The 24,539-nt window shown below is 42.6% G+C and overlaps 2 protein-coding genes across 13 annotated transcripts in view; one reads left to right on the top strand and one right to left on the bottom strand.

Annotated features, from left to right (window-relative positions):
- MARCHF5 (membrane associated ring-CH-type finger 5) overlaps positions 1 to 16,037 on the bottom strand; it is a 63,127-nt gene extending 47,090 nt beyond the window's left edge. Inside the window, exon 1 of the mRNA XM_035268469.3 lies at positions 15,675 to 16,037. Within this exon, the coding sequence (XP_035124360.1) occupies positions 15,675 to 15,709 (35 nt within the window). The 5' untranslated portion in view covers positions 15,710 to 16,037. The remainder of the gene's footprint in view (positions 1 to 15,674) is intronic.
- The window catches only part of CPEB3 (cytoplasmic polyadenylation element binding protein 3), a 248,366-nt gene continuing 239,779 nt past the window's right edge, over positions 15,953 to 24,539 (top strand). For 5 of the 12 annotated variants that reach the window (XM_078346026.1, XM_009009967.5, XM_035268466.3 and 2 more), the window contains exon 1: positions 16,103 to 16,278. The gene's annotated coding sequence lies outside the window, so the exon portion shown is untranslated. Of the gene's footprint in view, positions 16,036 to 16,102; positions 16,341 to 24,539 lie in introns of those variants that run through there. The other 7 variants (XM_078346023.1, XM_078346021.1, XM_078346016.1 and 4 more) reach the window with 2 other exon arrangements.

The raw sequence follows: 24,539 nt of genomic DNA, 5'->3' as shown, positions 1-24,539 counted from the left end.
GCTCAGAGTCTTGCTCTGTCACCCAGCCTGGAGTGCAGTGGTACCATCTCGGCTCACTGCATCTCTACCTCCTGGTTCAAGTGATTTTCATGCATCGACCTCCCAGGTAGTGGAATTACAGGGTGCCCGCCACCATGCCCAGCTTATTTTTGTATTTTTAGTAGAAATGGGGTTTCACCATGTTGGCCAGGCTGGTCTTGAACTCCTTACCTCAAGTGATCTGCCCACTTGAAATTTGTTTTCCCAAAATGCTGGGATTACAGGCATGACCCACTGCGCCCAGTCACACACAGCTAATTATTATTATTTTTTTTTTTCAGACAGGATCTCCTTATGTTGCCTAGACTAGTCTTAAACTCCTGGGCTCAAGTAATCCTCCTGCTTCAGCCTCCCAAAGTTTTGGGATTACAGGCATGAGCCACTGTGCCTGGTCAAAAATGTTACATTATAAAGAATTTATCAACTGGATAGGAGTGGTGGCTCACGCTTATAATCCCAGCACTTTGGGAGGCTGAGGTGGGTGGATCACCTGAAGTCTTGGAGTTCAAGACCAGCCTGGCCAACAAGGTAAAACCCCATCTCTACCCGAAGAACAAAAACTTAGCTGGGTGTGGTGGCGGGCATCTATTCGGGAGGCTGAGGCAGGAGAACTGCTTGAACTCATGGCGGTGGAGATTGCAGTGAGCTGAGATCGTGCTATTGCACTCCAGCCTAGGCAACAAGAGCAAAACTTCTCCTTAAAAAAAAAAAAAAACAAAAAAGAAAAAAAAGAATTTGATTTATGATCTTACCAGGTATTTAAATTTAACCCATCTAGTATGGGAAGAATACTAGTCTGTGAAATGAGGGCTGAGCAAAGAGGAAATTAAAGCATGTAAAAATGGTCACACGAATGTCTTTAAGCCAATATCAGCATAGAAGATAGTGCGATTAGTCTTAAGAGCTGAAAAAAAGGAGGGGAGGGCACACACATGATAAATGCTCTCTTTCCTTATATTTATTATGAGATGGGTCTGGCTATGTTGTCCAGGCTGGACTCCAACCAAACTCCTGGGCCCAGGTGATCCTTCTGCCCCAGTTTCCTGATTACCCAGAACTGCAGGCATACAGTCTAGCTTTCTGCCTCCCCACTGCCACCGCCTTTTTTTGAGACTGAGTCTTGTTCTGTCACCCAGGTTGGAGTGCAGTGGTGCAATCTTGACTCACTGCAACCTCTGCCTCCCGGGTTCAAGCGATTCTCCTGCCTCAGACTCCTCAGCCTCCCAAGTAACTGGTACTCCAGGCATCCACCACCATGCCCAGCTAATTTTTGTATTTTTAGTAGAGATGGGGTTTTACCATGTTGGCCAGGATGGTCTTGAACTCCTGATCTCAAGTGATCCACTTGCCTCGGCCTCCCAAAGTGCTGAGATTACAGGCATGAGCCACTGTACCTGTCTCCTACCCCCTTTTTTAAACCTCTGATTGACTGACCAGGAACATCACCTGAGAAGGTCTTATAATTATGCTTTCCCTTTTTGCTTCTCCATACCCTACACCTCCCACTCTATGTAATTAATCTATTTCAACTATTTATTCCCCAATTCTCCCACCTCCTTCCTTTTAAGATGGAGAAGAACTATTTGAAAATGATGCATTTACAATTTCTCAAGATCTCAGAATGGAGGGGAGACTAGAAATTTGATATTTAATGTATATACAAGTCCTCCTACTATCTAGGAGCAAACAGTATGCCACACTTTCTATGGAAAATCATTCTTCTCTCCAACATCAGCCATGATTAGGCAGCTAATACTGTAACCAACCCCAGAAACCCTTAGATTGGCCACTGTAACCCATCCACCAGACTACATCATTGGGAGGCTGGGTCCCTAAAGCTGGTCCAGTGAACCTCAGAATTTTTGCTGGGAAAAGTGGTACACAGACTTTTTCTCTTCTGCTGGGCTTAGAGGCAGAGAATGTGAGGCTATTGCTACCAGGAGAGTCACCAACTAAGTGGAGCCTTAATAATCAAGAGGAAGTGAAGGTGGAAACAGGCGGCATTGTTTGAGACACGGATCAAGCTGTGCTGTGCCTAAAGCTAAATATATTCTTGTACTGTTAACTCACATAAACTAGTAGATTTTGGGGTTTTTTTTTTTGGCTTAACCAATTTGTATCATCATACAAGTCAAGTGCAACCAAAACGATCTTGATACTGTGTTGGGTACTAAGAGGTGGCCTCAGTAGAATCACAGAATGTAAACTCTAAAACGTTTATTATTTTTGAGACACGGTCTCACTGTTGCTTGGGCAAGAGTGCAGTGGCACGATCATGGCTCACTGCAGCCTAGCCTCCTGGGCTCCCGTGATCCTCCCGACTCAGCTTCCTGAGTAGATGGGACTAGTTTTTGGTTTTGTCTTTTGAAATGGAAAATAACAAATTATTAGCCAAAACCGAAACACTCAAAGTCAACACCCAAGGAAAGTGGAAGCTGTAATTTCTCACCAAACTAAGAGTTTCTCCTTAAGTATTTTTTTCCTCTTGTTTTCTCCAATCCTCTTAGAACTCAATCCTCAGTGTGATGCGTAGGCATCACCTGGGAACTTATTAGCAAATTTTTAGGCCCTGCCCCAGACCAACAGAATTAGAAACGCTGGTGGTACCCAGCACTTCGTTTCAATAAGCCCTTCAGGTGATAATGATCCTGAAAATTTGAAAACTTCTGCTCTAGCCATTCTTCTTTCCTTTTTTCTGATTTCACCTTTGCAAATACTCTTAACTCATCATAACATAGAAATGAAATTCCATTTTATGCTCACTCTAAACATTTGGCTTTTAATTTTAAATAATACATAAAATGCTTAAGGTATTTTTCCCTAAGGAAACAAGGTTAAATTAATTTGAGGAAAAAGATAATGTGAATTCAGGATATTCTAGCTGGTTAAAGAACCTGGGCTTTGGAACCAGACTGCATGGGTTCAAACCCCTGCTAACTACATAGGTTTAATGATAGAATCTCACAGAAGTATTGCAAAACAGGGGTTCTTAATCTGGAGTCTATGAAAAATTTAGGAGATGGAGATTGGTAAATCTGGATGAGGGGAGAAAAACCATTACACATTTATTTTTGCTAAGCTCTAAATAAAATCTAGCTTTTCTTCAATAATGAATGTAAGCAAACCACAGTAATATTAGCAGTATAGCAATTAGAAATTAGTATAGCAATCAGAAATTTTCATATTACTTTACAGCTGTGCGGATCCCAAAATAACATTTAGCTCATTGTAATCTGAAATTAGTTATCAGGTCAACCAATAAATCTTATATTTTAATGTGTTAAAGCTCATATTATTATATAAGACTTTTAATATTTTGATAGCTATACTTCAATATAATTGGTTTCATTTCTAATGCTCTGTATTTTGTTTAATTCTTTCAAAAATATTCTGAGAAGGAACTCATAGACTTAACCAGGCCACCAAAGGAGTGTTAGCATAAAAAATGTTTTATGTTAAGGTCCTCTATTGTAGAAGATTAAACATGATCAAGAGACTGCTTAAGAATTGCCTGGCACATATATAACCTCCATGTAACTACTAGCAATAACAACACTGACAATGATGAAAGTGATGGTGTCAGCTTTCCATTTATGCCTAAAACTTATGGATGCAATTTTCTTACCATTATCACATAAAGCAATTCTGCTTGGCACCCTGGCATTCAGTGGAAAATGTTCTGGATTCCTCATCATTCCTCAATTTTTCAATAGGCCACATCATTACTTAAGATTCATTTAAACCCTTTCAATTCATTTTCTTTCACCCTTATTATCTTTCTGCTAGCTTTTCTACATGCCACCTACTTGCTGATGTATATATACACGTACTCTGACATCATCCCATTCACCAAGTTGGGGCTTATTCATTTACAAAGTAAAGGGAGATCTGGGAAGTATAATTGGTTCAGGGATCAAAGAACAAATCACTATCATTATGTGAAGACAAGAAAAGAGAATTAAACTAGACAAATCTAAGGACTATGATTTATTCCTAAGAATAGAGGTAGAGTCTTACAGGTATTGGTAATATAATTCCATGTGATTTTAAAACTATGATGGTTTTTGCCAGTTATAAAGAGTAAACAGGAAAATTTATAAACAATTTAAGAAATATACATGACAAAGTTGCCCTAAATCTAGCATTATTCAAGATCTCCTCCTAAATCCATTTGAGTACCTAATAAGTATATTTGTTATCTGATGCTACAAGGAACTACATGTAAGGAACTTATGGTCTAGTTAATAAACATGCACATGAGCATCACCAAAAAACCACCATACCAAGCATTAAGTGCCAAGAAAAGGTGTTAGTAACCTTAATACAGAAATGTGATGAGAGACCAAGAAACAGGATGAAACAGCTGAGGTTTCAATAAATGGAGAGAATTACAGATGAGAATTCAAGTTAGATATGAAAGAAAAGGTTATCTGAAGTAAGACAAACAGCATAAGCAAGCTTAGAGATGGAAATGAACATAGTTCATGGACCAATGTGGTTGGAGTAGAAAGATTTTATTAAGATGAAGCTAGGTATTACAAACCAGTTGGGAAAGTATGAATAACAAAGACAATCTCCCTTCATAGGGTTCATTTGTGACTAATTTATAGTATATCTGATCAAACAAGTTAATTATTTTTAAAGTATGTAGAAAAAAGTGAGGGGGCTTTATCAAAAAGATAGTTTCTCACTGGCACTAAATTAAGCAAGATAGGTACAGTATCTTAAAAAACAGCTGGTAGTAAAGCCTTTCTTTGCAGACTCAAATTGTAGGTGCTTATTTTGGAATCTTAGCAAGTTCTGGGAAATTACACTCCTGCCTGAGAAATCACTGTGATGAAAACTGGAGTGCAGCAGAACAGAAAAATTTGAGAACACAGAACACAAGTGTGGAATAAGCTTTAAATTGCTGCTGTTGTATTATATGTGGTGCCATAATAGTGTATTTACATGACTGTTCTAAGGAAAGAGAACAAGCACTCAATTCAGAACAAATTTGAAGATTCATACTCTGGTTAACATAAGGAAGCTTCTATTTGACAGCTAAAACAACTACATGTTGCTTATTTTGTCTTAGGATTAAAAATGTTGCACCCAAGAATTCTGAAACAGAAAGCACACCATCAAGGAGACTAATACATCATCTATCCAAGTGGAATGGAAGGTAAAGCACCCAGATTTATCAAAAACGTAACTATAGTCATGACACATTACCCCCCAAAAAAAGGGTGGAGAGAAACACAGCCCTCCATCTAAGGGTTCTGCATCTGTTGATTCAACCAATCTCGGGCAAAATACATTTGGAAAAAAATTGCGTCTGTACTGAATATGTATAGACTTTTCCTTATTTCATAAACAATACAGTATAACAACTATTTGCATAGTATTTACACCATATTAGGTTTTATTTACTTACTTTTATTTTTATTTTTTTTTTTTGAGACAGAGTCTTCTTGCTCGTCCCCTAGACTGGAGTGCAATGGTGTGGTCTCAGCTCACTGCAATCTCCGCCTCCTGGGTTCAAGCAATCCTCCTGCCTCAGCCTCCCAAGTAGCTGGGATTACAGGGACCTGCCACCATGCCCAACTAATTTTTTTTGTATTTTTTGTAGAGACAGGGTTTCACCATGTTGGCCAGGCTGGTCCTAAACTCCTGACCTCAGATGAGCCACCCACCTTAGTCTCCCCAAGTGCTGGGATTATATGTGTAAGCCACTGCACCAGCCTGTATTAGGTATTATACATCATCTAGAAAGAATGTTAAGTATACAGGAGGATGTGCATAGGTTATATGCAAAAACGACACCATTTTATATCAGGGATTTGAGCATCCACAGAGTTTGGCATCCTTGGGAGGTCCCAGAACCAATTCCCCATGAATACTGAGCAATCATTTATTGAGTATAGTATATTCATGCTGTGTCTTTTGTCTTTGATGTTGGTAAACTCTGAAAGCATGATTATTCCCATCTTAAACAAGAACCAAAAACCCAGAAAGATTAAGTGATCTGGCCAAGGCCACACAGTAAGCAGAGAGGCATGGATGCAACCTGGGGCATGACTCTGAATCGTCAGCTTTTTCACTGTACCATGCTGCCCAATTATAGTATATACAGATAAAAATTTACATTTACATTTCTGAGAAAATTACAGCCCTTACAAAAAGGCATGTGTTTCATTTTACTGTGGTGCTTTAAAGCAGCCATAAGGAGCTTCCTCCAGAGATGCAAATCCCTTTCAGTGTACTGCAATGGGCCACATAAATATTTCCATCTGCCGGGCATGGTGGCTCATGCCTGTAATCCTAGCACTTTGGGAGGCCCAGCTGGGTGGATCATCTGAGGTCAGGAGTTCAAGACCAGCCTGGCCATCAGGGTGAAATCTCATCTTTAAAAAAAAATATATATATATATATTTCAATCTATGTGAACTAAGCACTTAAGAATTAAGAGGCAGGTCAGGTGTGGTGGCTCATGTCTATAATCCCAGCACTTTGGGAGGCTGAGGCAGGAGGACTGCTTGAGGCCAGGAGTTCATAAAACCCTGTCTCTACTAAAAATACAAAAAATTAGCTGGGCATGATGGCATACTCCTGTAATCCCAGCTACTTGGGAGGCTGCGGCATGAGAACTGCTTAAACCTGGGTGGTGGAGGCTGCAGTGAGCCAAGGTCCCTTGAGGGAAAATAGGCTAGGAAATACAGGCAGTTACTGTTCTCAATGAACTTCCAGGTGAACATGTGTGGTGGCGGTAAGGGTATGTGTGTGTGGGAAGCTCTGAGACATGGTACAATCACATTCAAAAATTTACAGTATAATATGGTACTCTAATAAATGCATAAAGGTTCTACTGAAACACAGAAAGGAGTTATTAACTCTGTGGGAGAGCTGTGCAAGGCTTCACTGTGATATTTCAGCAGAATTCAATATGGGCAAGACTTGGCCAGGTGGTAGGAAGGAGGAAGGCACCTAAAGCAAAAACAAAGAGATGAAAGATCAAGTTATGTTCAGGGGACAATGAAGAGGAGTGCAGGAGAGGATGGTTAAGGTAGGCTGGGCTGGATTATGGCAATAGATCAAAGTACATTACCCTGTTGGAAGTTGACATTTTATCCTTTTAGGTGACAGAGACTGGCAGATTTTCAAGTATGGAAATGGCATGATAATTGTGCCTTGGCTAATTCTAGTGTCACTCTGCAGGCCAAAGTGGACCAAGTGAAAAACTGAAGCTAGAAAAAGGAAAATCAACAATATGTGATGAACAAGTAAATGTGGAAGGAAAGAAGAAAGCAAAAAATTTTTAAAAGGCCAGGCAAGGTAGCTCATGCTTGTAGTCCCAAAACTTTGGGAGGCCAAGGTAGGAGGACTGGTGGAGGATAGGAGTTTGAGATTAGCCTGGGCAACACAGTGAGACTCATCATTACCTCTGTGACCAAAAAAAAAAGTAAAAAAAAAAATTAGCTGGGCACAGTAGCTTGTGCTGTGCCCCTAGCTACTTGGGAGACTTTATCCTGGGAGTGCAAGACCTTGTCTCTTTAAAAAAACCAAACAGAACAAGAAAAACTTAAGTTTTGGCCAGGTACAGTGGCTCATGCCTGTAATCCCAGCACTTTGGGAGGCTGAGGCAGGAAAGTCACTTGAGCCCAGGAGTTTGAGACTAGCCTGGGAACATGGTGAAAGCCTGTCTCTACTAAAAATACAAAAATTAGCTGGGCATGGTAGTGCGCCTGTAGTCCCAGCTAGTCTGGAGGTTGAGACGGGAGGATGTTTTGAGCCAGGGGTGGGGGATGAAGGTTGCAGTGATCAGAGATCAGCCACTGTACTCCAGCCTGGGCGACAGAGCCAGACCCTGTCTCAAAAACAAACAAATAAAATTTGTTTTATAGCTGGTGGACGAGAAGAATGGTAATATCAAAAAACAAAAATTGAGAAGTCAAGATAAGCAGCTTAGTTTTAGATTGAATGGCAATACTATGTACACACAAATAGAAATGTCCACAGGGCAGGTAGAAGTTAGGTGCTAAAGGAAATGAGAAAAGAGGTCAGGAATAAAGACAGATCTGGGAGTCATTTGAATAAAGAGAAAAGAGAATGAGTGAGTATAGTTTTTCAGAGGAGTAAATGACAAGAATTGAACCATACATAAAAATTGAAGGAAGAAAAAGGTAATGTGATACTTAAGGATAAAAAGTCCTCAAGAAAATGTCATTATATTTACTAATTAAGAAACTATTGGCAACGTTAAGTATGCCCTTTTTTTTTTGTTTTTAAAAACAAACCAAAAAAAGGCATACTAAAGACTCTGTCTTAAGACAGTCTCGCTCTGTTGCTCTGGCTGCAGTGCAGTGGCACAATCTCACCTCACTGCAACCTTTGCCTCCCAGGTTCAAGCGATTCTTTTGCCTCAGCCTCCCCAGTAGTTGAGATTACAGGTGCACGCCACTATGCCCTACTAATTTTTGTAAAGATGGAGTTTCACCATGTTGGCAGGCTGATTTTGAACTCCTGACCTCAGGTGACTGGTGTGCCTTGGCCTTCCAAAGTGCTGGGATTATAGGTATGAGCCACTGCACACAGCTCTTCAGTATACTTTTAGTAGAGCTAATGGCAAGAAAGGGGAATGAAAGTAAAATTATAAGGAGAAATAATAAAGAGAAAATAAGAACCTAAATGTCATAAACGAGACTGGATTAAAAAAGGAAAAAGGCTCACACTTGTAATCCCAGCACTTTGGGAGGCTGAGCGAGGCAGGCGGGTGTCTGGTCAACGTGGTAAAACCCCGTCTCTACTAAAAATACAAAAATTAGCTGGGTGTGGTGGCACGCACCTGTAGTCCCACCTACTTGGGAGGCTAAGGTGAGAGAATTGCTTGAACCTGGGAGGTGGAGAGGTTGCTGTGAGCCGAGACCATGCTACTGCACTCCAGCCTTGGTGACAGAGTGAGACTCCATCTCAAAAAAAAAAAAAGTCGTCGAACACTGGGTGTGTTGACACACACCTGTAGTCCTAGCACTTTGGGAAGCCAAGGCGAGAAGATCGCTTGAGCCCAGGAATTTGAGACCAGCCTGGGCAACATGGCGAAACCCCATCTCCACAAAAAAAGTACAAAAAAATCAGTCAGTGTGGTGGTGCACACCAGTAGTCACAGCTATTCTGGAAGCTGAAGTGGGAGGATCACTTGAGCCTGGGAGGTCAAGGCTGCAGTGAGCCATGATTGTGCTACTCCACTCCTGACACCTTGATGTCGGGGTCACCATCTGATCACAAACTGCAGCGGTCTGTCCTGCAGACCCTGACTCACACCAGATGAATAAAGTGCACTCACAGACACCAGAATACAGTGAATCTGAGTGGGCTAGGGATGGCTGTCAGCTGCTTTTAGAGGGTGATTGCAGCTAACTGACCACCACTTGCTGCTCCTCCTCACATTTATTCAGATAGATTTAATAACAGAGGTTCTAAGTCAACATACTTGTGGATAATTAACTTGGTTAAAATAGTGGTTTTAAGATGACAAAAGGTCTTGGTTCTGGAGCGCAGAGTAAACACCATTAACCGGTAACTCCCCTTCAACCTCCCCAAGAGGACCATCCAGCACAAAGTTTACTTGAGTAAACAGAATAGAGACAAAGGGATGTGGGGTAAACAGATTTAACTGGGGAAGCTTTATTATCCTAAGCTTACCCTATGACTTAAAGTTCTAAGGTAAGAACTGGCTGCCTTCAGCCTGTTCCATTAAAATCTTTCGGCCTTCCAAAAGGTTTGAGACTATAATCTTGTAATTTTCCCCAGTATTTCCCTAATATTTTGCCAGCCACCCCGAGTGAATCCCAACACACTCTAGCCTAAGCAATGGAGTAAGACCCTGTATCAAAAAATAAAAGTGGTCTATTAATATACTTTTATATGTAAAGGCATTAAACCAAGAAGGATGAAAGAATACAAACCCACTTTATGATAATGAAGTGGGGATGAGAAGATATACCATTGGGGACAGTGGTCAAAGGAGATTTTCATTTTATCTGTAATGTTTCCATTTTTTACACATATAGCTGGAAGCAAATATAACTAATTGATGATGGTTTTTAATTCTGGGCATTGGTTTATAATTGTCAAAACAGTGATGTGATTGAGGTCAACTGACAAAGAGAATGTGAAATGTTTACACAGCATGCTCCTATCAGAATATAGCTTCCTTGGTTTCCAAAGGGGTATACATCTGTGGATAACACTCTCACAGAGGCAGAATTCTAATTCACTTTACCACTGCAGGAGGAGGTTAGAGGAATAGATCACTCTCTCTGCTCTTTCCCCCATCTGACCATTCTGGGGACATTCTGGCTACATTCCTTGCCCATTCACTAGATGCAAGTAAGTAATGCAAAACAACCTCAACAAATTAATGCGTGTTTATTTTAAGACGGGGAAGCAAAAGTAGTTTCCAGAAGCATTTCTCAGTAAGTCCAGGCTTCAAATTAGAGGTCCATTCCCGCAATCTGTTATATTCTTTGAACTGTTCTCTGAAAATTCAATCCTAACTTTGAGAAGTTTTAGAGAAAAATAAGAAAGGTGGTAGTGAAAAAGAAAGTAATACATAATAACTTCTTACTAAAGAACTGAAGCAATGAAAAAGAAGACCTAACTAAGGTTCAAAAAACTTGATATAAAGGGTTTGGGCTTATGAGTGGTTATAATTTCAGGGAAATGATATTTGTGATGCTAAAACATTCATGACACTAGAAAAATCACCCCCCGCTTTCCAGTATTCTTGTTTACCCACAATAATTTCAAAGGATCAAGACCAGGCATGGTGGCTCATGTCTGTAATCCCAGCACTTTGGGAGGCTGAGGCAGGCAGATCACCTGAGGTTGGGAGTTCCAGCCTGAACAACATGGAGAAACCTCTTTACTGAAAATACAAAAAGTTGGTCTATGACCAAACGTTTAAAAAAAAAAAAAAAGTCTATGGCCAAAGGGGAAAAAAAATACAAAAAGTTAGCCAGGTGTGGTGGTGCATGCCTGTAATCCCAGCTACTCAGGAGGCTGAGGCAGGAGAATGGCTAGAACCCAGGACGCGGAAGTTGCAGTGAGCCGAGATCAAGTCACTACACTCAAGCCTGGGCAACAAGAGCAAAACTGTTTCAAAAAAAAGGGTTCAAATAATAAATTTATATAAAACACTTAAACAGTTTAAAAAAACAAAAGGCAATCAAAAGTATCTCCATATATATACTTTCCACCTACAAATACTACAGTAATTAAATTTATCAATATAAATAATAGCTAAACTAAAGTGAGTTATTTGCAAAAGACTAGGGAATTCAACTTCAGCTATTAAGAAGTTGCCACTAGTCGGCCAAGTTCAGTGGCTCATGCCTTTAATCCAGATACTTTGGGAGGCCGAGGCTGGTGGACTGCTTGAGGTAAGGAGTTTGAGACTAGCTTGGCAAACACTGTGAAACCCTGTCTCTAAAATTAGCCGTGTGTGGTGGTGTATGCCTATAGTCCCAGCTACTTGGGAGACTGAGGGAGAAGGATTGCTTGAACCTGGGAGGCAAAGGTTGCAGTGAGCCAAGAGACTGTACCACTGCATTCCAGCGTAGGTGACAGGGTGAGACTTCGTCTCAAAAAAAAAAAAAAAAAAAAGTTGCCACTAGTTTAAAAACCCCGAAAGATTAAGTGGTATAAATTGAACATACCACTCATGTTACCATTGAAAGAGTCTTTGACAGTTTAGGCAACACAAACACCACTGGAATTAAAGCTGCGTAAGGGCTTTTTTAAAATGTTCAATTCACCACTATATACCAAGGGCCTAGTATAGTATTGGGCATATGTAGACACTCAGTATTTGTTAAATAAATTCAATAAATATAAATGTTTAATAATCGATTCATTGTAAAATAACACCTTTTTTTTTTTTTTGAGACGGAGTTTCGCTCTTGTTACCCAGGCTGGAGTGCAACGGCGCGCTCACCGCAACCTCCGCCTCCTGGGTTCAGGCAATTCTCCTGTCTCAGCTTCCTGAGTAGCTGGGATTACAGGCACGCGCCACCATGCCCAGCTAATTTTTTGTATTTTTAGTAGAGATGGGGTTTCACCATGTTGACCAGGATGGTCTCGATCTCTTGACCTCGTGATCCACCCACCTCGGCCTCCCAAAGTGCTGGGATTACAGGCGTGAGCCACCCCGCCCGGCCAGTGACACCTTTTTTTTTTTTTAAGACAGGGTCTTGCTCTGTTACCTGGGCTGGAGTACCCAGCAGTGCAAACACGGCTCACTGCAGCCACGACCCCCAAGGAATCTTTCCACCTCAGCTTCCTATTTGGGATCACAGGCATGTGCCACCATACCTGGCCTAATTTTTAAATTTTTTGTAGAGACTGAGTCTCGCCATGTTGCCCAGGCTGGTCTCCAACTCCCGGACCCAAGCAATCCTCTCATCTCAGTCTCCCAGTGTTGGGATTACAGGTGTGAGCCACTGTGCCTGGCCTAAATAAAATATGTAACTTAACCTAAAAGGAACAGAACAATATGTTACACGTATTTCCTTAGTCTTTACAAAGATAAAACTTACATTAAATAAACAAACACATGAACAGTTATCTGAGCTAAATTCTGTCCCTCAAAGATTGGCACCAAAAACCAGGTTAGGGAGAAGCCAAATTCATGAAAAAAATTCTGGGTCCTAATAGGCTGACATATCTTAGTCTCTTGGGCCTGTCGATACTCCTTCAAGTGAACCATGTTGAGTGTCTTTGGCCCAGCCCAGATGAAGCAAATTGTAAACATAAAGTAGATGGGGAAAAAATGGTCAAACTGGTTTACATCAGTCTTAAGTGCCTTCTATTGGGCTAACACAATGTTTTGTTTTATAGAGATTATGTTTTCATTTACTGTAACCCTGTGAAGTAGGATATTCCCATTTTATAAATGATGATATACATAGTGTCAGAATCTAAGTTCAAAGTCACATAGCTAGTAAGTGGCAGAATTCAAATTTCATGCTTTCTATCTCTGAAGCCCAAGCTTTACTCACTATACCCTACTATCTCTTACCATGAAAGATATCACTGCCTTAGGACTTAGGGCAGTCATTTTCAGCCATATCCAAAACATTTAAAAAGCTTTATAGATGTCCAGGATCTACCCTACAGAAATTTTTGATCTTATTAGTCGTAGACAGGATCCAGCATCCATGCATATTTTGAAATGCTCTCCAGGTAATTCTAACATGGAAGTAGGCTACCAACTACTAATCCAGACAATAAAGGTCTTTGACAGTCATGTTAAAAATCTACCTTAAGGTATGTCAAAAAGAGAACAAAGATGAGAGTAAGCCAGTGTCATAGTCACCTGCTTCAGTAAATGGCAGCCAAAACCTTCACATTTCTGTTGAGAAGTTTTAAATGCCTCACTAGTATTTCTTTTTTTGAGATGTAGTTTCACTTTGTCATGCAGGCTGGAGTGCAGTGGTGTGATCTTGGCTCACTGCAACCTCTGTCTCTCAGGTTCAATCAATTCTCATGCCTCAGCTTCCCAAGAGTTGGAACTACAAGCATGCGCCACTATGCCTGCCTAATTTTTGTAATTTTTTTAGTAGAGACGGGCTTTCACCATGTGGCCTAGGCTGGTCTCGAATTCCTGACCTCAAGTGATCTGCCTTGGCCTCCCAAAGTGCCGGGGTTACAGGAGTGAGCCACCGTGCTGGACCTCACTCTTTGGCTTCTTACTTTTAGGGAAATCTCCAAAGAGCATATGAAAAACTAGGTTAGCTGTTGAACATAAGAGCATTTCTAGGCTGGGTGCAGTGGCTCACGCCTGACATCCCAGCACTTTCTGAGGCTGAGGCGGGAGGATCACTTGAGCCCAGGAGTTTGAGATCAGCATGGGCAACATGACCAAACTCTGGCTCTATAAAAATACAAAAAATTAGCTGGGCATGGTGGCATGTGCTTGTAGTCACTGGCTACTAGAGAGGCTGAGGTGGGAGGATCACCTGAGCCCGGGAGCCAGGGGCTGCAATAAGCTGAGACCAAGCCACTGCCACTGTATTCCAGCCTGGGTTACAGAGACTCTGTCTCAAAAAAAAGAAATAAAAGTCACTATGTAAAAATGAAAGCAGGAGGTCCTCTGAGGAAAAAAATAATTACAAAATACCCTGCATCAGAACAGGGTCTCAACAGTTTAGAACTGGCAGTGGCAGTTGGTCTCCTCTATGCATAATTTAATTTGCCACAATTTGCCAATTTACAATGAAAGGAATACCTGGTAAATTTTCAGACCCCTAGACAACTGGGGAAACTGACAAATAAATTTGTGCATTAGTTCACAACAAATAATTACCTACTGAGTACCAGGCTCTATTCTGGGATTCGAGATAAACAATAGTAAGTTTCTGCCTTCCAAGAGCTTGTAAACCACACACGTATCACACATACATATATAAAAAATAGCCAATACAATTGGCAGAATGTTGACCTGAAACAAGGGCTGGATGAATCACTGGTTTTCCCAACTGAAAAAAATCAGTGACATAATTTCTATCAATTGAGACGGCTCAAAATTCTAAGCTCCAAAAAAACGTCTGCCACCCTGGAAGGATGTGTACATTTGGGTCATTTGTGTTCTGGGTGTGGCAGAACCAAATAGCATTTAATTAGATATAAACTCAATTAAGGGAGGCCCTTCATTTAACACCTTACAGTTGGAATTTTACTTAGTACAAAGAGTTGGTACCACCTGCTGAAATGTGTGGCAAGTGATGCCTATTGAGAGTTGTAAGCAACCACAAACATCATGAATTAGCTTGTACAACTTGCTATGCCAGGAAGTAAGACTTGGCTGGAGGGGAAATGTGGATCTAGTCTCCAAAAACTCAGGGTAGAACCCACGGACTAGAATTTCAACAGCAGAGGGCGGTGCAGCTGACTCCACAAAGAGTCTCACCGACCGGGGCCCCCCAAGAATGGGCAACTGACTCCTGTATTAGTTGAAATGTCTTCAATTAACTCAACGATCGTCAAGTACGCTACGTGTTCAGCGTTGGACTCATTTGGCTGTTTTCCATAACCTCTACTCTGGACTGACCGTTAAAGCTCCCTTGCGGATACTCTGACCTTACAGTTCGGAGGTGGGGACGGGATGAGGGGGTGCGGGGACAGGGAAAGTGGGGAGAATGAAATCAGCCAATCAGACTTTCTAAAAGAATGCTTATCATTGGTTCTTAGAGACTTAAACTTATAAGGGGGTCATTCCCCTGAAAGGTAATTCGGTTCTTCTTGCCAGTGACATCGCTGACAAACAATTTACAAGTTGTGGGGGGGGGAGGGGAAGAGGGTAAGAAAAAGAAACTAATCTTGTGGGTTAACGTTAAGTCCCTCTCACGTCAAAACGGGGTTCCAAAGAAACCAGACGCCACTCCTCGGCTAAGTTTCACCCAAAGTCTACGACCCAGGCCGCTCGCTCTGTCCGCCCCCAAGTTTAGACTGAAAACTTTCTGCGTCTTTCACAGCCCCATGGCCGTGGAACCCCTCTCGGCACGCTGGGCTCTGCTCAGCAAGAGCATCGAAGTCGGGCGCGGGCAGGGCGACAGCGAGGGTCGGCGGCTTCCCGTCCCCCACACAGCGGCCCGTACCTGTCCAGCATCTGCTGCAGGGCTTGATCAGGCATCTTCCGCGGAGCCGGCGCACTCGGCCCTCCCCAGTAGACCTGCTCAGGGCCAGGCCCAGGGACAATAGCACTGAGAGGCGGCAGAGTAGGCCTCAGTCTCGCGGCAGTCGCGAACCCGCCACCCAGCTTCCCGGGGCAGCTCGGCTAGCCCGGCGATGGCTGTGCGGAGCCTGCGGGCGTTCGGGGTAGGCGGCGGAGAGCAAGGAGGAGGAGCCTGAGGCGGGGAGGCGGCGATCGCGGCCTGGGTTCCTGCCCGTCGGCCCGAGGTTCCGGTCCATGGACCGCGGGCGCCGAGCTCCTGCCGGCGGAGGAGCTACCTTTGTGAGGTAAGAGTCGCCGCCTCCGTGCGCGCCGGGGTTACGACGTAGGGCGGCCCAGAGCAGCCTGGGAGATGTAGTCCTCGGACCGTCCCCGCTAGAAGCTGCACAGCCCGCCCGGACCAACGCCTCCACGCCCGCCGCCGTCCGGCCGGCGCCCTCCTGTTTCCTTCCTCCTGGGGGAGAAAATGTCTTTCGGGCGGCTTTCCAGGAAGCAGCAGAATGCGCAGCTCCACTGTCAGTAGCAACAAGGTCAGCCTTCGCTGCCTGTTTCTTTTCGCCTCCGCTTTTGCCCTCAGGTGGGACCGAGCCAGGTGAGGGGAGGGGGCTGAAGGGCCATTTCTCATCAGGGTCCTCAGCCCCGGCCGTGGCGTCGGGGCGGGCAGTGGCGGAGGTGGGGGTGGCAGAAACACTTTCCGAAGCCCCCGGCGCTGGCGCCAGCCTCTCCTGCGACAGAGCCCATTTTGGGGGAATTACACCACCCCCTCAAGGGGTCGGCTGCTTGGGTGCGTGAGGTTTTTCTTGAGGGGGCGGGCAAGTCGGGACTGCCTGGACCAGACGGCTTCCACCCGAGTCTCTCACTTGTATTTGGGGCCGGGGAGTAGGGGAAGAAAAGATGATTCTCTCCCTCACCAGAAACCTTCTCAAATGTGTCTGGGCTTTCAAGGGCTCGCCGACAGCCTCCAAATGGAACACGTTGGTGAATAAACGGCTCTTGCTTACTCAGCTGTGGGTTGTGAGGGATGTTTGTTTCTCTCTGCTGCTGGTCACTGTTAACCGTTTCTAGTCGCATTGACACCTTCAAGCAGGTGGATTGGGAATGGCAGGGTGGGGGTAATCAAAAAGGAGAAATCAAATCAGTCACTCGTAGGGTCAGCTTCTGACGTTCGAAGGATAGCTTTGGCGGGAGGAAAGAGCTGTTGACTCAAACGAATGCGTTTTTTGGCCGACCTGTGGCGTTTTCTCTAGGACTGTGATTGGTAGGACGTCTGGTAGTTTTCCCTTAATTATGTCTAATTTCTGCTGCAAGATGTTTGATTTTTTTAAAAAAATGAAAATGTGTCTTTAAAGTCTTTTTTAAATGTAGAATTTTACAATAAACTTTTCATTATCTGTTCAAAATTTGCAAAATATATTTGAACTAGAGTGTTCATTACTGGGAAAAAACAACAAACCCCCAAATATGTGACCAGAAGTTTATTTGGCCTACAATTTTTGAAAAATGCTTTTGAGAAACAGCACCACCCCCGCACCCCCCCCCCACCAACACACACAAACACTCCTCCTAGGGAAAGAAAATGAGTAATCGGGGTGTCTTAAAAATCAGGGTGTCTATATATATATATATATACACACACACATATATATATACTTTTGTAGAGACGCGGTTTCGCCATGTTGCCCAGGCTGGTCTTGAACTCCTGGGCTCAAGCGAGCCACCCACATTGTTCTCCCAAAGTGTTGGGAGTACAGGCGTGAGTCACCGCACACAGTTGATGGGTAATATTTTATTAATTTAATTTGAGAGATGGAATCTTGCTCTCTCGCCCAGGCTGGAGTGCAGTAGCTCTTTATTTTGTTAATTTAGTTTGAGAGATGGAATCTTGCTCTGTTGCCCAGGCTGGAGTGCAGTGGCTTGATCATGGCTCACTACAGCCTTCACCTTCTGGGTTCAAGGGATCGTCCTGCCTCAGCTTCCCAAGTAGCTGGGACTACAGGCTTGTGCACCACACCCAGCTAATTTTTGCATTTTTTAGTAGAGACGGAGTTTTACTATATGTTGGTCAGGCTGGTCTAGAACTCCTGACCTCAGATGATCAGCCCATCTCAGCCTCCCAAAGTGCTGGGATTACAGGCTTGAGCCACTGCGCTCAGCCTATTTTATTTTTTTGAGACAGAGACTCCTTTTGTTGTCCAGGCTGGAGTGCAGTGGCATGATTTCGGCTCACTGCAATCTCCGCCTCTTGGGTTCGAGCTATTCTCATGCTTCAGCCTTCTAAGTAGTTAGGATTACAGGCTTGCACCACCATGCCTGGCTAACTTTTGTATTTTTCCTAGAGACAGGGTTTCACCATGTTGACCAGGCTGATCTTGAACTCCTGATCTCAGGTGATTCGGCTGCCTTGGCCTCCCAAAGGGCTGGGATCATAGATGTGAGCCACCATGCCCAGCCCAGTGTCTTAACATTTTAAATTATTATTTTTTGCTCCTGATGTTGTGTCAGTCTAACCTTATCATGTACTTATCTCTTAAGCAATTGTCAGCCATAGGAGTTGAATATATACTTCCTGCTTAAAAACAGAATTTTATCCCAGCATATGGATGAAGTAGATTAGTACAGACTCCAAGATTCTAAGATCTTATCCAATGTTAGAGTTTCTATTTCAACTGAAATTGGAAAATATGATACCTTTTGTTGATAGCAAAGACATGTGCATATGGATTTTATTATACCAACAAATGGATTTTATGTTTGCATTTTTATGAAAAAGTCTCCTGACTGTGTCAAAAACCCTCTGAAGTAGAAAAAAATCCTGTTACTCATCTAAAGGGTGATTAGCACATGAACCAGTAATTCCACTTCTAGGTGTTTTCAAGAGAAATGAAAACATGTGTCTACACAAAATCTTGTTTGTGAATGTTTATGCAGCATTATTATTATTTTTTTTTTTGAGACAGGGTCTCACTTTGTCATCCAGGCTGGAGTGCAGTGCACCAGCTCACTGCATCCTTGACCTCAGGGGTTCAAGCCACCCACTGCATCCTTGACCTCAGGGGTTCAAGCCACCTCCCTACTTCAGCCCCCTCCAAAGTAGCTAGGACTACAGGGGCGCACCACCATGCCTGGGTTTAAAAAAATTTTTTTTGTAGAGTTGTTGTTTTGCCATGTTGCCCAGGCTGGTCTTGAACTCATGAGTACAACTGATCCTCCCACCTATGCCTCCCAAAGTGCTAGGATTGTAAGCTTGAGCCACGGTACCCGGCCTACAGCATTTTTCTCGATAGCCAAAAAGTGGAAACCCAAATATCCACCAACTGATAAGTGGATAAACCATATGTGGTGTATCATACAAAGAATATTATTAGGAGAAAAGGAATAAAGTTATGATATATGATGATATATGCTATAACATGAAAGAACCTTGAAAACATTATGCCAAGTGAGAGGAGCCAGTCACAAAGACCACATACTATATGATTCTTTGTGCATGAAATGGCAAGAATAGGCACATCCATAGAGACAAAAAGTAGATTAGTGAATGTATAGGGCTTAGTGAATGCATAGGACTGAAGGAGTTGGGGAGAAATGGGGAGTGACTACTACTGAATATGAGGTTCCTTATTGCGGGGATGAAAATGTTCTAGAATTAGATAGTGGTTTGGTTATACAATTTTGTTAATTATATCACAAATAAGCTACAATTAGATTATGATAATAGTGGCAAAACTCTGTAAATATACTTAAAAAACCCATTGTACACTTAAAATGGATGAATTTTAATGTTGTGTAAATTATATCTCAATAAAGCTTTTAAAAGAGCAATTAGCGGCCGAGCACAGTGGCTCATGCCTGTAATCCCAGCACTTTGGGAGGCCAAGGTGGGTGGATCATGAGGTCAGGAATTCAAGTATACCTATACCTACTGTTTTTTTTTTTTTTTTTTTTTTAAGATAGAGTCTTGCTCTGCTTGCTGCCCAGGCTGGAGTGCCGTGGTACCATCTTGGCTCACTGCACTGCAACCTCCGACTCCCAGGTTCAAGTGATTGTCATGCCTCAGCCACCAGAGTAGGTGGGATCACAGGCATGTACCACCATGCCTGGCTAATATTTGTATTTTTAATAGTGATGAGATTTCTCCATGTTGTCCAGGCTGGTCTCGAACTTCTGGCCTCAAGTGATCTGTCTACCTTGGCCTCTCAAAGTACTGGGATTAAAGGCATGAGCTACTATATCTGCCCTATAGCTGACCTATAGCTACCTTTCAGAGACATACACTCTATATACCTAAAAATGTTTGTATTTAGAAAAATAAAAGCAAATAAAATGGTATAATAATGAAATATTGTATAATGATAACATGGCATGATAGCATTTGAGGAAGTGTCAAATAAGTATACAGTGATGTAGAAGTTCCATAGGAAATTGTTGTGGACTGGTGTGTTAAAGAGAGCTTTGTAAAACCGATCTAGGCTCTACTTTGTAGCAATAGGAGTAATTATGTAGGTGAAGAGGTAGAGAAGAATCTTGGATATGGGTAAGGATGAAAGGATGTAACTAAAGAAGTTATTCTTTGGCCGGGCGTGGTGGCTCACGCCTGTAATCCCAGCACTTTGGGAGGCCCAGGTGGGCGGATCACGAGGTCAAGAGATTGAGACCATCCTGGCCATGATGAAACCCCGTCTCTACTAAAAATACAAAAATTAGCCGGGTGTGGTGGCACGCGCCTGTAGTCCTAGCTACTCTGGAGGCTGAGGCGGAAGAATCGCTTGAACCCAGTAGGTGGAGGTTGCAGTGAGTCAAATTGTGCCACTGCACTCCAGCCTGGTGACAGAGCAAGACTCCATCTCAAAAAAAAAAAGTTATAATTATAACTTGAACTATAGATCTCTAGTATGTAAATGGAAAATATGAAGGGCTGGTGCTATGGTTTGAATATGTCCCCCAGTGTTCATGTGTTAGAAACTTAAATTCTGGCCAGGCGCAGTGGCTCATGCCTGTAATCCCAGCACTTTGGGAGGCCAAGGCGGGTGGATCACAAGGTCAAGAGATAGAGACCATCCTGGTCAACAAGGTGAAACCCCGTCTCTACTAAAAAATACAAAAATTAGCTGGGCATGGTGGTGCGTGCCTGTAGTCCCAGCTACTCGGGAGGCTGAGGCAGGAGAATTGCTTGAACCCAGAAGGCAGCGGTTAAGCCGAGATCATGCCATTGCACTCCAGTCTGGGTAACAACAGCGAAACTCTGTCTCAAAAAAAAAAAAAAAGAAACTTAAATTCTAAGGCAGGGTGCGGTGGTTCACGCCTGTAATCCCAGCACTTTGGGAGACCGAGGCAGACGGATCACTTGAGATCAGGAGTTCAAGACCAGCCTGGCCAATATGGTGAAACCCCATCTCTACTAAAAATACAAAAATTAGCAAGGCATGATGGTGTGTGCCTGTAATCCCAGCTACTCTGGACTCTGAGGCAGGAGAATCGCTTGAATCCAGGAGGTAGAGGTTGCAGTGAGCTGAGATCATGCCACTATACTCCAGCCTGGGCAACTGAGTGAGACTCTGTCTCAAAAAAAAAAAAAAAAAAAAAAAAAAGAGGGAGAGAGAAAGAAACTTAAACTCTAATGCAGCAGTCTTGAGAGATGGAATATTTAAGAGGTGATGAGGTCATGAGGACTCTGCCCTCATGATTGGATTAATATAGTTATCAAGGGAGTGAGTTCATTATCTTGAGAGCAGGTTTGTTATAAAAGTGAGTTCAGTCTTCTCTTGGTCTCTGTCTCTCACTTTGACCATGTGATTGCTTCTGCTGTATTATGGTGTGGCAGGAAGGCTCTCACTGGTTTTGGCCCCTTGGTCTTGGACTTCCCAGCCTCCAGTCAAGTAAATTTCTTTTCTTTATAAATTACCTATTCTCAGGTGTTCTGTTCTAGCAGCATAAAATGGACCAAGACAACTGGTTAAATAGGGAGAATAGTTTAAAAACCTTGCAGAATTAATTCATTTAACAAATATTGAATGTTTGTGACAGGCACTAAGCTAGGCATTGAAGTTACAATGATGAGCAAAAACAGGCGGTCTTTACCTTTTTTGTGGGGTTTATAGTTTATCGTGGGAAGGATTATCACATAAATAAATTTATCAAATTGCAAATGTGGTACATAGTATTATGAGAAATTATAACTAGGATTTGGTTTAGACCAGGAGGTCATGGAAAGTTTCTCTGAGGAAGTGTGTTATACCGAGGCCTGAAGAAGAACAGGCATTAACTAGATAAAGGGAAGAGGGAAGAACATTCCAGGGCAAAGAACAGCATGTGCAAATACCTTGTGAAGGAAATTGTGAATAGAAGAGACGGAAACAAAAAGAAGATCTTGGGGCAAGAAAAAACCAAAAATATCAGTAAGTGACAGACTATGAAGCAAAGAGCTTTGTAGGCCAGTTTAGGGAATTTTGCCCTATTCTAGGAGAGGAGGAAGTTGCTTGTGGGGAGGGTTTAGGCATAAGAAATAAACCCCATTCTGGGCCGAGTGCAGTGACTCATGCCTGTAATCCCAGCACTTTAGGAGGCTGATGTGGGTGGATCACCCTAGGTCAGGAGTTCAAGACCAGCATGATCAACATGGTGAAACCCCATCTCTTCTAAAAATAGAAAAAAAAAAAAATCTGGGTGTGGTGGTACATGCCTGTAATCCCAGCTACTTGGGAGGTTGAGGCAGAATTGCTTGAACCCAGGAGGCGGAGGTTGCAGTGAGCTGAGATTGTGCATTGCACTCCAGTGTGGATGACAGAGTGAGAACCTGTCTCAAAAAAAGAAGGAAAGAAAGAAAGAAAGAAATAGACCCCATTCTGTAGGAATTGGAAAGTTAGCTTGTAGTGGTTCCTAAACCTGCTATGAGTCAGATGAACTGCCCTGGAAATTTTAGTCTGTGAGTCTTGCAGTGGTGCCTAACTGGCTGTCTTTTTATCAAGTTCTCTAAATGATTATTAATGTTAGAGAATCTCTGCAAAGATAACATAGGTTTGAGTTTTACCATTGATAGAAACTTGGCAATTTGGACAGGTTACAGAATGTGTTTTAGTCATATTCCTCATCTCTGGGGTGGTGGCAGTTTGGGCAGGGAGAGAATTAAAGAACCTACCTGTTTGAATTCCTGGGAGGAATACATGAGAAAATTCCTTTAAATTCTTCAGTACAAGGCCAGACATGTGGTTAAAAGCTCTTAATAATAATTACTGAAAGTTCTTCAGTAAAGATGAGGGTGATTTAGGGATTTTTTTTTTTTTTTTTGAGACAGAGTTTTGCTCTTGTTGCCCAGGCTGGAGGGCAATGGTGTGATCTTGGCTCACTGCAAACTCCGCCTCCCAGGTTCAAGCGATTCTCCTGCCTCAGCCTCCCAAGTAGTTGGGATTACAGGCATGCGCCACCATGCCAAGCTAAATTTTTGTATTTTTGGTAGAGACAGGGTTTCTCCATGTTGGTCAGGCTGATCTCAAACTCCCGACATCAGGTGATCTGCCCACCCCGGCCTCCCAAAGTGCTGGGATTACAGATGTGAGCCACCATGCCCAGCTGGTTTAGGGGATTTTTTTTGAGACAGCATCTCACTCTGTAGCCCATGCTGGAGTGCAGTGGTGCAATCACGGCTGCGGCCTTGTCCACTGGCTCAGGTGATCCTCCCACTTCAGCCTCCTGAATAGCTAGGACTACAGGCACATGCCACCATGCCCAGATAATTTTGTGTATTTTTTGTAGAGACAGGGTTTCGCCATGTTGCCCAAACTGGTCTTGAATTCCTCAGCTGAAGTGATGCACCTGCCTTGGCCTCCGAAAGTGCTGGGATTACAGGCATGAACCACTGTGCCTGGCTGATTTAGGAAATTAATCTTGAAATGGTATGTATGGTGGGTTAGAAACAGAAATAAGTTATGCCTCAGCTAGGTCTCAGTAACTTGACCATGGTCTGTAAGTATTTTCAGAAATTTGTGTTAACATGGCTATTAGTTTTTGACAATCCTTAGATAGGTTAAGTAGTTGAAGTAGATAATATCCCTGTTATTCTCTAAAGGACGTTAGGAGGAGGCTTCAGTCCCCAGAATATGTTTTATTGGTTTAACATCTACAGGATTACTTTGAATTGACTTTGTTTTCTTCATAGACAGAGGCTTCACTTGCTACTTACAGAGGACTGTCTAAAACCTGTCTTCATTTGCTACCAAGAGAATAGAATCTTATCTGCATATATTCACTGTAATGGGGTAGATATTTACAAAAGATAATTTCACAAATCATCATCATCTACCAATTTTGCTTTCTTCTCACAAATGTGGTAGAAGAGCAATTACTTTTCATTATCCTTGCTTAAATTCCTCTCGCTGGCTTTATGTATCTTTCAGCTATGCAGTGGTCAGGGGTAGAGAAACTTTCTGTAGTTTGTTCCTGGAGTATCAATTTTATAAGAAAATGTTTATATAAAGAATTATTTTCCTTTTTAAGCAAACATGGATTTCATAGAGCAGCAGTTCTCAAGGTATGGCCTTGCAGACCCCAGGGTTCTCTGGGACCCTTTCCATGGAACATGTGAAGTCAAGACTATTTCATAATAGTAGTAAAACATTATTTGCATTTTTCACTGCATTCGCATTTACACTGATGGGACCGGCAACAGTAGATAAAACTCTGCACCTTAGCACCATTCAAGGCATTGGCACTAAATGTTACTAATGATCATAAAGTTTTCATTACCATGTGCATGCAAAAGCAAAACAAAAGAAAAAACTAGTTTCATTTAATGTCC

Source organism: Callithrix jacchus, chromosome 12 (genome assembly GCF_049354715.1).
Source record: "Callithrix jacchus isolate 240 chromosome 12, calJac240_pri, whole genome shotgun sequence".
Taxonomy (NCBI): domain Eukaryota; kingdom Metazoa; phylum Chordata; class Mammalia; order Primates; family Cebidae; genus Callithrix; species Callithrix jacchus.
This window is presented reverse-complemented; position numbering and strand designations above follow the sequence as displayed.